This window comes from Blennius ocellaris (assembly GCF_963422515.1).
Source record: "Blennius ocellaris genome assembly, chromosome: 12".
NCBI classification, from domain to species: domain Eukaryota; kingdom Metazoa; phylum Chordata; class Actinopteri; order Blenniiformes; family Blenniidae; genus Blennius; species Blennius ocellaris.
In genome coordinates, this window is record NC_137661.1 from 15,572,781 (window position 1) to 15,586,274 (window position 13,494).

Below are 13,494 nucleotides of genomic sequence, written 5' to 3' on the forward strand. Positions count from 1 at the left end.
CACAGATAATGGTTCCTGGTTAATCTGGATTATCTGCAAATTAAAAATTAATTAATTAATTAATTACCGGTAATTTATAAATTTTATATATATACATATATATATTCTCTCTCTCTCTCTCTCTCTCTCTCTCTCTCTATATATATATATATATATATATATATATATATATATATATATATATATATATATATATATATATATATATATATATATATATATATATGTGTATATACTAATATATATATACAAACAATACAATAATATATTGCAAACTGAACGTTTCAAAGTGCTTTATTTTACACAGTTCTATCACAAAGTTAAAATATGCATTTGACAAACAGTCACAGACGTCATATGTTCCGCAGGCTTCACATTACTTACAGGGGCATTTCAAAAGTACGACACAACGTTTGTGGAAATCAATAGAAATCCTCTCTCTGTTGGTAAAGCGTTTTGAAACTATATTGACCTCAACATTTCAACTTATGAAAAGAGTTTGACCATGACCAGAAATTGTTTCTCTGCCATCCAGCTTGTTTAATCTGATCACAGATCTGTCCGTGATACCACACCATGGCTTCTGAATTAGAGCGACTGCTGGGGTGGATTTATGTTATGTTGTGATTTATGATGTTCAAAACTTCCTCCTGCTGCCTTTTCTTCTTCATGCCGTCAACAAACAATCACACATAGCAAACGTTATTATTCATTTAAAAGCCTGTCAAATTAAGCTGACAAAATAAAGATTGACCTTGGTGGTTTCATCTTCCAAATACATTAAATTATATTTGTTGCACTCCTTGAAAACATTTTTAAATTTAAAATAAAATAAAATTTATATATATAAATATATAGTATATAGTATATAGTAATGGGAAGTGTAATGGGTTCACTTATTTAGTCTTTCTATTCGAGAATATATTGAAAAATAACATAACATATTTGACAAAAAAATATTACCTTTAAGACAAAATATTACATTCTACTTTCAGTGTATAAGCTGCCAATCAGTATTCTTTGTGTCACTTTGTTTTACTTTTCCTAAGCAGGGTGTGGTGGACATATTCATCCACTTTCCTGTTCCCCTCATTATGGGGGAAGTCTCAGGACACAGTGCCGGATGAGCTACAAAACCCAATTGTCATTGCAATATCTATCATAAAGTATAGGACTCTCCCTGCTTGGTGTCAGTGGCCTGGTGCAAAAGGAGGGGGTGTGAGGTATTCTTGAGGTAAACCTTTGTCGGTCTGGTACCACAGTGCTGACCCGCTAAAGGCCCGCCCCCTTTCAATCGTCTGGTACTCACTCTCAGCATTTCCAACACGGTCAGTTTCTGCCACGTGAAATTCTGCATACGTAGTATTTTGTGAAATGCTTCTCTTCCTTTGGAATTTCTTTTTGAGGTTCCTGAAATTGGTGACGACTGACACCTTTGTCTCCTGTTGTTTTCCTGGCTGGATGTGGGCAATCACTGCTTGCTCAGAGGCTGTGGAAGGATTCTCAGGTGCAGACTGTGTTCTTGTGCAAACCTGGTTCGGCAACAAAGGCACACTGCTCCGAAAAGGGACCTCGGGAGGTTGGATGGCTGAAGGGTTGTCAGCTAAAAATCTCTTCCTGGTCATTGGCACAGGCTATGGATCATGAATGGGAAAGAGACAACATAGAAACTTGTTAGAGAAAAAAAAAAAAAAAACAGCTTCTTTTTAATTGATGGGTCAAGATTGTGTGAATCTGGTTACTAAACTTAATAGATGATATATGTATAGTTTCATGTTGTTTTTTTTTCATTTTTTGTTTATTTTACATGAGCTCTAAATGCTCACCTTAATCCTGAGAAAAGGCCAAAGAGATTAAAAAATGTCTCATGTGCAACAAATATAACAATCTCACTTAGCTTGACAACGGCTCAGCTGAGCAACATATGTTGAATATGAATTGTTAAGTATGTTGCAAATATGAGCAAACGGTTACTTTAGAAAAGTTCCTAGAGTTTCATATATTAAACAAGTCAAGGCACCATAAATAAAGAAGAATATCCTAGATATTGAGTCCCGTGTTTAAAAAAAAACCTCCATATAATATCTAAATTGAAGCTCGTTCAAGTTGCAGCCTTTTAAAATGTTTTGAAATTCACATTTTAAGCATCTTCGAATGTCATAGAATTAGTTCATACCTGAGCAGGAAGTGATGTGTCAGGATGTGTCGACTCAACATCCAAACAAGGGTAAAGCCTATTTGCAGAAAGGCCTGTGGAGCTGCTCAGGTTGTTGGGTCGATGAGGAAGAGCTGGTGGAGCATCTTCTTCTTCTTCTTCTTCTTCTGCAGCTGTTCGGTGACTCGTGCTCGGGAGAGGCAGGTTGTTCAGATGCAAACCGCTGTTTGGTTTTGGATCCACTTTTGGAAACAGCAGTTCTGCATAGTCGGTCTTATCACTGGAGGACTTATATGAGACCAAGCAGAGAGACAAAAGAGACGGCAGGTGTTTATTCATTTTGTGTTTTCTTTGTGGGTGCAGCGCAAAAAAAAAAAGAAAGAAAAGAAAAGATGCAGTCATTCTGGTTTCAAATGACCAGCACTCAAAGGAAAAATGCCTGTTGCTGTCCTGATGTCAGATTATAGTTTAAAAAAGGATTGTTTTTCATTGAAACCTAAACAATATATTCGGATATCAAGTGTACTCATTGCAATACAATAAAAAAAGAACAAATATTTGATGTATGCCACTGTATACAAAGTAAAATAGCAGACGTAATACCTTACCTGCCCACAGGCAACAGTCAGCACCTGTGAGAACGGCATGATGGGAGTCCTATGATGATAATCCACGAGGTCCTGCAAACGCCGGTGGCGCCTGTTCTCTCCTACAATTTCATATTGACCATCCTGCAGAGCATCAATCATGAAATGTCTGCAACGATCCTCAGCACTGTGAAGGGTCACAATAAAAAAAAAAAAGAACAGAGTGAAGATTGCAGGACTTTGAACTTTGGTACTTGGTGGATGTGAGTATGACAAATAAGTAAATCTGCTTTTACCCTGAAATCACTCACCGGTGTGAGAGAGTGTAGCCGATCCTACTCTCACTGACTCTGATGAGGAAGTAGCCCGGAGGCTTGGACATGAGCAGGTCTTCTGCTGCTCTACACAAATGAGCACAAACAATAGCTACTTTCATACATCCTCTTTCACCTGCGAGTTGATCGCTTGAGGTCCTCGTTTCTGTGACGTTCACGGCGGCATTTTGTCATGCTGATATGTGTTCGTTTATATCTGCGGCATTAAACAAATCAAGCTTCACAACATTGAAATAGTGGACAGACTTGTCCCCTTGTGCACACCGATATGTGTAATATTGTTTTAGCTTCGCATTTTCTGAAGACAAACTTGTGGGTAGAATAAGTGAGCCTCGTGTCTTTTTCATAATGAAATTTACTTCCAGTTTTTTGCGTGCATCTCACCTGTTGATGTGGTGAACAAGAACTTCCTAAAACGATTTGCACAACTTCCCAAAATATCAGCTTGTAGCCTTATAGAAAACTCTCTCCTGTTTACACTTCATGAAGGTATATATTTCTACCTTCTAACTGCTGTATATTCTTCACTTTTACTACGGCAATGTCAACTTTGACATCTGTTCTTAAACTATAGTATGCTCTGCTTTTTACGTTTTGTGTTTACATGTTTACTCATTGTGGGCTGTTTTAAATTACCCCTCGGGGATAAATACAGTATTTTGAATCTTGGATCTATTAATAATACATTCATAATGTAACGTTTTTTTAAACAAACATTGATATTATCATGGAAACGATGGCGTGTACAAAAATCACACCATAAGAGTCATTTTAAACATCAGAAATACAACACGTGCACTCCTCACATTTTAAATTTAGACTTTTCAAACCACCATCCTCGCTGACCTGTCGGGTATCCTCCTCCGTAGATGGCAAACAGTGACAGTAATGGAAAACTTACTTCCTGGAAATAATTCCATGAAACCATTCTGGAACAACGCCATTGTTTATCACGGACTGGAGCTGGTACTTTGTGAACCAGGTGACGGCATCATGTTGTCCCTGTGACGACCGGGTCCAATCCATCATCATGAGGACGGGATCAAACGACTCGTCTGTTGTGTTTGATGGAGAATGCCCTCGGCACAAAGACCTGCAATTGTATCATGTGCGGCTCATTAAGTTTTAATAGAGGATCGGTAATAACACACAAGACATGTGTGAACCGTGGTCAACATCAGTGCTTCCTTTCCAAGGTGTGGTGTTCAGAGTGACATACCAATAACATTGTTCTACAGTTAATATAGCAACTCTTGTATTTGCAACTTCAAATATTTGGCAGGTTTTCTATTAACTGTAAAAGAAAGATACAGTCAGCCTTTTGCCATGATGATTTTAAAAAAAAACTGATGAAAATTATCTTGTTGAATAATGAAATTTGTATTTTATACATACAGATAAAGATGAGATATTCTTTTTTTTGTTACAACAAATACATGACACTACTTATGAGGTGTCTGACTCAAACAGCTCACAGCAGAAGTAACTCACCTTTCCTGGCAGCTCTGCAATGAAATGACACAGTGAACTTCCTCTCCAGGCGACACCTGTTTAGAGGGAGGAGCCTAAACTCTAACAAGTGGAAGGAGATACTTGAAGAAGAAGAAAATACTGGATGACCAATTATTAAAAAAAAGGCAAGAAATGTAGATCTCACAGTGAGCCTTTATTCCATGGGATAAAAATAACTGGATCATACAGCTATATATATTTTTCACACACACACACACACACACACACACACACACACACACACACACACACACACACACACACACACACACACACACACACACACACACACACACACACACACACACACACACACACACACACACACCCTGATAGATGACAGTAAATATTCATAGTAAATTGGACACAGAGGAAGTGGGACACTTCAGTCCAGCCCTGTTATATGGCATATGCTTATTTCGATAGACCAGAGTCCACAGTATAAAGTTGCCAGTAAGATTATTTGATATCTCTTCTGTGTCGGTAAAATCAGCACCTGCCTTTGATCGCGATCACACTCTGTTTGTGATGTATTCATGTTTCCTTAATGACACGTGCAAACAATAAATTGCTTTAAAAGAACATGGGGCTACTTCAAAGGGATTTTCCCCCTCACAACACATTTATCAAGGGGAAAAACATTCTGAAAGAAAGCTCAACGTCTTTCCACCATCACTTCCCTCCACCAATATTTGTGACGCATATATAAAGTCCAAAAGTGTCCATTTTGCTCTTCTCTATTCACACACTGCCACCCTCCCTCCACCTTCTCAAATAACAGCGTTTTGAAGAGCACCGGGAATTGCTATTCAAATACATCTATTGTCATATTGCTTAAATTGTACTGAATTACAAGTGAAAGCACTGATGTTTAAGAAATACTCAAATAAAAGTACAATATACTCTTCTAACGACACAAAGTATTAGTTAATTTTTGACCTAATTTAATTGCATTCTCAATGGGAGCTGATATCAGGTCAGATAAGTGTACATAACTATAACTATCCTCTGGAGGTATTTTTCTATACAAACCAGCCACAACAAATGACCACAAATAAATCTTCAACATCACTTTATCCTGTCCGGGTCTCAAAGGTAAAGGCAGGGTGCAACAGACAGGTCACAAGTCCACCACAGGGCAAACACAGAGAAACACACAACAACACACACTGACATTATCACCAACGGACAATTAAAAGTCACCAATTAACCTCAAATGCATGTTTTTCCCTGTGGAAGGAAACAGGACTAACAATAGGAAACCCACAGAGGGGAAACATGCAAACTCATTTATCTGTGCTGGTAAATGTTCAAATATTAGCAAGTTATGGAAATATTACATTTAAAATTTTGTAAATGTTATAATGTCATGGAACATACCTATAGCATGGAAACTGAGTTATGACCTTATGACATCGGGGCCATCAAGGGGAGAAAAAGACATATCCAAGTTGACAAAGCTAATAACAGAGGAAGAATTATGGGAAGGCCGTTTTCCCAGACAACATACTAGTAGAAACATGAAAACGTTTAGGGAAATTGGTGGTAGCGCTTCCGACGAAACAGTTCAACCCTGACGTGAGAGGATGTCAGAGGAGTGGAGGAGAGCGTCCATCTCAATCTTCACAAGGGAGAGGTTTGGGGCGTTCATCGCATAAATGTATATGAAAGTGTAAAGGGGGCTTGGTTAAGATGAGCGGCACAGATCAGTGAGAAGCAGTTGGCTCTTGTGCTGAGAAAGAGCATTACAGGTGCGATTTGCTGCTTTGTGAATGCTGATGGAAAAGTACAGACAGAAAAGGCCGGGGGTTATACTGCCTCCTTGTGGTTTTGGGTGGAAGTATACCATGGATGCCAAGAGAGGAAGTGAGGAAGTCAGGGGTGAGACACGCACGAGGGAAGTCTGATAACACTGAGGTTTGCTGTTGGTGAGACAGAGGTGGGATCGCACTGAAGATCTGCTCTGAGCCCTTTGTTTGCTGTGGCGAGAGAGAGAGAGAAGTGAACAAGATGGAGTCAAGATACAGCACATAAATGTTTGCAGATCTGTACTGCTGCACAGGAGTAAAGGTTGCGGCTCTCATCTCATAGCGAGAGCATCCCAGGTCAGAGTTTGGTATTCAGTTTCCCCCAACAGTCCAAAGACATGCAACTGAGGTGAAATGGTGATGCAGCACTGAAAATAGTTTGAACAGGTCCTCATATAACCTCATCAGAGAATAATTTTTTTTGCGTACCAATTTCTATACATCTACCTTCAATACCGCTTCATCCAGCTCAGGGTTGGGGGGGCACCGGAGCTGATCTCGTATAACTAGAGGCAGGTTACGCCCTGGAACGGCCAGAAGTTCATCGTAGGACAAACACCGGCAGCTACAATCTCATGCAAACTTTCAGTCACGCAATTTAGTCTCCAAATAAACCTCACAAGCATATTTTGGCGTGGGACACTGATTTACACACAATGGGAACGTTCTCTTAATGAGCTCTGGATGAAAACACAAATGTTGTTGCTATAAATGAAAGTTAAGTTGATAGTTAGAATAAAAAGGCAAAGAGTGACAGGAGTAAAATGTTTTTAATATTTTTTTTTAAGAATCTCATTTTTAATAAATCATCAAAAAGTACACATATCTACACAAAGTGTAGATTTATGAAACTACAGTACAATCATTGTAGATCTTATTTACAGTTGCTGAAGTTTGGAATTTACTTGACATGAAGTCCATCAATAAAACGTTCATATTCAGTTTAAGGAATGCTGAAGCTATATGAACTTAAAAGTGTAAATTACACTCACTAAATAATTATGAGGAAAATCAAAAACCCCCCCAAAAAAACACATTTTTAACAAGCTGTGATTTGGTTTAATAGAGAGCGACCATACCAACAATCGACAGGTTTACAAGTCCAATGGATGTTCAGCATCACTACAAACTACCTGATCGTCAGTGTAAAAACATCCAATGTGGTATTTTAACCAGATTTCAAAAGTTTTCCTATCATTGTCCTCTTAGTTTGGAGTGACGCCAGAAAATAAATCAAGACTCTTCAGCACATTTCGAATCTCAAATAAAGCTTGTTAAGTCAAATGTGCAAAGCTTTTTGAGGTTTCTTTCTTCTTCTTTTTTTAAACACCCTAAAAAAAAAATAAAAAAAAAAAATGCATAGTTGAGACGACCAAATCAACACTTAATATCTGGAGAGAAGCTAAATTAAAGGGTGTTGAGGTTCCCAGGTAATCAATGAAAAGGCAAAAAAAAAAACCAAAACAGAATAAACATAATCTCAATCCTTCAGTGGGAATGTTGTGACAAAGAAATCATGGAAAATAAATCCCTGCAGCACAAAATGCTAAAAAAAACAACAACACAGGTTTCAGTGCTTGGATGTTTCTAGGAAGCCCAGAGAGAATATATATAAGAACATCTTGTGCATGAATATTGTTTTTCCAAGACTCGCAACAAACACAGTCAATACATGTTAAGAACTTCTTTGTTTTAACAGAAAGAACAAAAGCTTAAAGAAAAGAAAAGAAAAGAGAAAGTGCATAAGGAATAAGAAAAACAAAAAACAAAAAAAAGGGCACTTTGTCATTTTGGTGCTATGTTTTGTTTCACTCCATAAATACTGCTACAGCACAGCCCCTATCCAAGGCCCCAGAAACAGTTGTGCGCATGTTCCCCCATTGGAACAGACAACTGGAAGAAGTAGAAATGCAAAAAAAAAAAAAAAAAAAGGATTTGAACATTGCTGCAATTCCTTCTGCGCCATGCCTGTGTAACCGCATTGCTTCCAGGTGGTTGGTTTGCGTATTGCTATTTTTACCTGTGGGGCTGCATGGACTCTTATTTTGAAACAAACCAACTTGTCGAGAAGAAGAGCAACAGTTAAATGACATGGAATGCAAACAACAAAAGTGAATTGTGTGCTTTGAGAAGAAGCAAGACTTGACATGAACCCAGCCTAACTGCAGCCACGGGAATACTTGTAATAGGCCAACGGGGGGCTCTGCATACATTGCACATCAAGAGTTCGCAAGAACACTGCAATATTTCAGTAAATTAAATCAAGAGCAGACATGAGTGGAAAAGGAAGATGGTGTAAACTCACTGTTGATATGATGAATAAAACACACTGGCAATTATTACTTCATGTGGTAAAACAGTCAGTGACATCTATTTACATGCTGCATTTACATTATGTCAGTCTAAACATGTGGTATTAGAACAAAAAAATAAAGTAAAAAATAAAGAGAGACTGGGATCGTAAATCTCATGACTTTGCAGACATTATCTGACAAGAATAATGAAATTATACTTATTCTGGAGAGTATGACTTGGGTCACTGTTGCTTGTCAGGATGTAATAAACAAGACTTCACCATGTGACCCTGACAACATAATTAATAAGATAATCTGAAGGCAAATGTAGAAGCAGTTTAATTGGAAGGGACAAAAAGAATGTTGGTGGCTCACAAGGCTGAAGTTGTTGAAAATGGGGGATTACTCAGGAATTAAAGTCAATCTTAATCAGATTCAATACATTACAAAGGCCACAGTAGTCAGATCCACAGGCATCTAGGGAAGACTGGTAAACCGAGAGAGCAATAACCTCCTTTTTAAGATAATCACAGGGCAAAACCACAAGAAGGACTAGAAAGGGGGGGGTGGCAGAAAAATAAAGACGGGTAAAACCGATCAGAGCTACTCGGTCCAGTTCTGTCCATTGGGGGACACAGTTAAGGCAACGGTGGATACCAAAGCTCCCATTCGCTCACAGAAGCGCGCAGCGGAAGAGACTGCTCTTCTTGGGTTGTTCTGTAATCTTTACTCCTGGACTGCTGCCTTGCGGGTTGTTGCCCTCCTAAAAAACACAAAGGCAAAAGGCAATTTTAATGAGAAGTCAAACGAAAATATGATCAAACCAAACACACTTGTAGTTGCCAGCTTATTAGCATGACTCTTTCCATTGTCCAGGTTTCTTACCAGCTTCTTGTCCATCTTTGTTTTAATGTCTCTTGCGAGGGTTAAGAAGGCCTAAAGACAACATAACAAAATCAGCACCACTCGGATACAAATTGAACAATAATTCTAATTTCTGCACTTCTGCTTATATTATCTCCAACTCAAATGTTGTTGTTGCTTTGTTTTTGTTTTTTTAATGGGTCCACCGTCCACAGCAGCAGTTGATAACCAAGCTGCTGACATCATATTGTAAACAGTTATATTGTCAGTTGAGCTGATACTGTGAAACCAGCTGCTTCCAGGCCTCATGTTCGATCCCTGCCGCTGTTAGAATGTTGTGCGAATCACCTATTCTCAGTAAGGAATATCTTGAAATGTTGCTTTGTGCCGTTTTCGGCTCAATTGAGCCAAATAACCAAGGTTCCTGAACCATAAAGGTTATCTATTAAAACATTATGAATTATCAAAAAAAAAAAAAAAAAGATGAGTCTTTGTAAGTGTTACAGTGTGGAAAATACAAATGGGACATGTGGACCAGCTCAAAACAACTGTAACTCAACTCTGGGGAAAAAAAAAAAAAGAAGAAGAAACTCACATTCTCCACATTGATGTTTGCCTTTGCACTGGTCTCCATGAACTTGATACCGTACTCCAAAGCCAGCTGAAGACAAGAGAACAGAAACTCAATCAGAACCAGGATACACATGTTAATTGCAGCGACAACATGGATCTGTGTTCAGAGAATAATACACTTTGTCACATTCGCAGTCCCATTCGGTGTTTTTTTTTTTTTTATACCTTCTCTCCTCTTTCTTTCGACACCTGCCGCTTGTCGTTGACGTCACATTTATTGCCAAGGACCATCCGCTCCACATCTGCTGAGGCATGCTGTCAATCACAAGAAGAATAGATAAAAAAGGCAGCACCTCCAACGATGCACTTAACTACACGCATACTCTGTAGTGTGGATAAAAGCATGAGGGATAAATACTAAACGATTAAATGCACAGAAGAGATGGTACAGATAGAAAGGAAAGTCACACTAGCGTGCGTTACCTCTTCTATATTCCGTATCCAGTTCTTGATGTTGTCGAAGGACTTCTCGTTGGTAATGTCAAAAACTAGCATGATGCCCTGCAGAGATGATCAAAAACAAAACATCAGTCAAAGTTGTTTTTTTTTGTTTGGAGAAGATTGAGCATCATGTGGCTAAACCCTGGTGCCGTTGTGGAGGGAACTGCAGAGGAAGGGAGGAACAGAACAGCAGGCCAGTCCGAGTAGAGAAGAAGGAATTGATGGTGAGAGTGGTAGTGTTAGTAGTGTTTGCCGTTATAGTAGCAGCAGTGGTGATGACGTTTAATGGGATGTCAGTAGTAGAAGTAGTAGCAGCACTGGTATTTAATGTGGTGCATTAAATGAAGCATTGCTGAACATGTTACAAATAAAACAAAGAAACCAAAAGTGCAGAAAAACAGTTGAACTGAGGGGGGAAAAAAGGATTGGAAGAGATCAGAGACACATGCAGGGGGATGCCAGCTTAGTTATGTGTTTATTATTTTAATATAATACAATCCAAGTACCTCAGAATAATTATGGATATAGTTTGTCCACTATCCGGGATGCTTGAATGTCATTTTTCCTGCTTTTCTTAAGGAGTAGACACAACATTTTGGCTCCCTTCACTCTTTTCATTTACTTTTGATCAGTTCCTTATGTCAGAAATGCACACATTTAGCGACTATGGGTCAGGGTCTTTTCTACTCATTTTCCCAGATGGTGAACTCTGTGATGAAAAGTGATGCTCTAGACTGCCTGGCGACATCTTCAGATGTGTTATAGTAAAGTTTATGAGTTTTTAATGAAACAGCTTCCAGAGCGCAACGATGTCAATATGCCTCATCTTAGAAAATTAAAAACATTTTGGGGGAAAAAACGCCGCAGAGAACAGCTTTTGATGTCAATGGGCAGTATACCACACATACTGCCTTCTCAGCAGTAGAAGCATCACACCTCAATATCAAAAGGCAACAGTAATCAACTGCATTTCAGAATTGCTTTATAGAAATGAAGGCATGCAGCTAAACCTGAACTGAAAGTGAGGCTAAAAAAAACACATCACAAGATGTACTGAGCGCACCTCAACTGTCCCAGGAGTGTACAGCATCAACAATGGTGGGTGTGGTCCTGGTAAAGGTTTCTGCTGCCATGTTTACACCTTGGATAATTACCCTGCCACAGTTCCCAGCACTGACCCGACGGCAGTATATATGGGAAGCCGACAGTGGAACTTACCATGGCTCCTCTGTAGTAGGCTGTTGTGATAGTCCTGAATCTCTCCTGTCCTGCTGTATCCCTAAAAGGCAAATAAAGGTTTTTAGCTAAAGAAGCTCTGCTCAACATAAATCAAGACTAACCTAAACCCAATGCACTCATGAAAAAAAAAAGAATCATAAAATCTCAATCAAATGTTCACAACATTGACTTTAACATTGTGTTGTTGGATTGACTTCCTAGCAAGTCCAAAGTTTTAAAACAGAAAAAGATGTGATCATATAGCTCAAGGCTGTTCTAAAGGTTGTGATATAAAAGGTTTTCATTGCATTTTTGACTACTCCATTGATCAAGTTGACCAGCTAAATGTAAATATATTTATGTTTAACAAATGAAGACAGTTTGTCTCTAATACAAACCCTGGAAACGTGAACAATTATGAAGTAATGGGACACAATTATGACAACTGTACTGTTCAGTAGATGTACAGATTGCTTTGTTAAAAACAAGGCAGACAATCTAATAAGACAGAAGATCTGATTTGACGTCTTCACTGGAGATAAACCAGGCACTGATAAGTACTCACTATTCGAAAGTCAAAGCAGCCCTCTGAAAGACATTTCCTGTCGACATCTCGTTTTTTTTACATTTACAAAAATGTACAGAAATGCAAGCCACAATTCAGGCAGTAACAGCAGTGAGTTTTCAGTGAAGTAACCACTTAACTAAAATAAAGTCATGCTCAGAACAGTCAAACCATGTGCAGGTCGTTACTTCCTTCCTGTGTCAGGCAAGGAGTGAAATCTATGTTTAAAAAAAAAAACTAGGCTGACATAGGGCCCATCAACACATGTGGAATAATTAATTCTCTTACCATATCTGTAGCTTGATCTTCTTTCCATCTAATTCTATTGTCCTGATTTTGAAGTCAATACCTACAAATGCAAAACAAAACAAAACTTTAAAAAAAAAAACACTTTAAATTCAACAAAGAGTCTGTTTCAGTATCTGAACCACAGAAACAAATAGAGAATTTATTCAAACGCAAGGGTGGAGATGGTGAAGATGTTGTATAAGGTTGGTCACAGTGCGAAGTACAGAGCAGCTGGGTTCTTAAGGGAAATGACAACTACCTCCACTAGCACCTTGTAGCACGTTAGCTCCTCTCGCACTGCAGCCATTAACACAAACATTACGACAGAAACGCACCCTCGTCAGACAGCACATGTCGCCACTTTAAGCCGTACGATAATATGTAAAAGTGACTGAATGTCCCCCACCCCCGAGACGAGCCGGGTGGGCAACTTCCTGACAAGAGCAGCAAAAGTTAGCAGCGCATTAGCATGACGGGATGGGCTGCTCCTTTTAACGTTTTTTTTTTTTTTCTCTCTCAATACGGCGGCGAGCTCGCGACTTCTACCCACCTATAGTTGAGATAAACGTCGAGTTGAAGGCGTCCTCTGAGAACCTGAACAGCACGCAGGTCTTCCCGACGCCCGAGTCGCCGATTAAAAGTAGTTTGAACAAGTAGTCGTAAGTCTTCGCCATGTTATTTAGTTAGCCTTGGTACTACTGCGGATATCCCGCCCGGTGTGGAGACAAGAGACGTCACTGCTCGCGAACGGGCTTTTTGGTCAAATCGAACGTCACTCTTCGCTGTCGTCGTGG

At 39.0% G+C, this 13,494-nt stretch overlaps 2 protein-coding genes across 2 annotated transcripts; both read right to left on the minus strand.

Annotated features, from left to right (window-relative positions):
- Positions 1-1,190: 1,190 nt before the first annotated feature.
- hsh2d (hematopoietic SH2 domain containing) lies at positions 1,191-4,103 on the minus strand (the record flags this gene model as incomplete). The annotated part of the gene is made up of 5 exons (XM_080505733.1): positions 1,191-1,634; positions 2,177-2,443; positions 2,764-2,929; positions 3,054-3,143; positions 3,979-4,103. The coding sequence occupies 5 exons, from the start codon at positions 4,101-4,103 to the stop codon at positions 1,191-1,193; spliced, it is 1,092 nt and encodes a 363-aa protein (XP_080361859.1).
- A 3,048-nt stretch (positions 4,104-7,151) lies between these two features.
- Positions 7,152-13,408, minus strand: LOC308137453 (ras-related protein Rab-8A-like). The gene is made up of 8 exons (XM_080506154.1): positions 13,251-13,408; positions 12,701-12,761; positions 11,848-11,908; positions 10,612-10,689; positions 10,354-10,443; positions 10,151-10,216; positions 9,577-9,627; positions 7,152-9,454 (listed from the first exon to the last, which is right to left on the minus strand). The coding sequence occupies exons 1-8, from the start codon at positions 13,372-13,374 to the stop codon at positions 9,365-9,367; spliced, it is 621 nt and encodes a 206-aa protein (XP_080362280.1). The 5' UTR covers positions 13,375-13,408; the 3' UTR covers positions 7,152-9,364.
- Between the last annotated feature and the right edge of the window lie 86 nt (positions 13,409-13,494).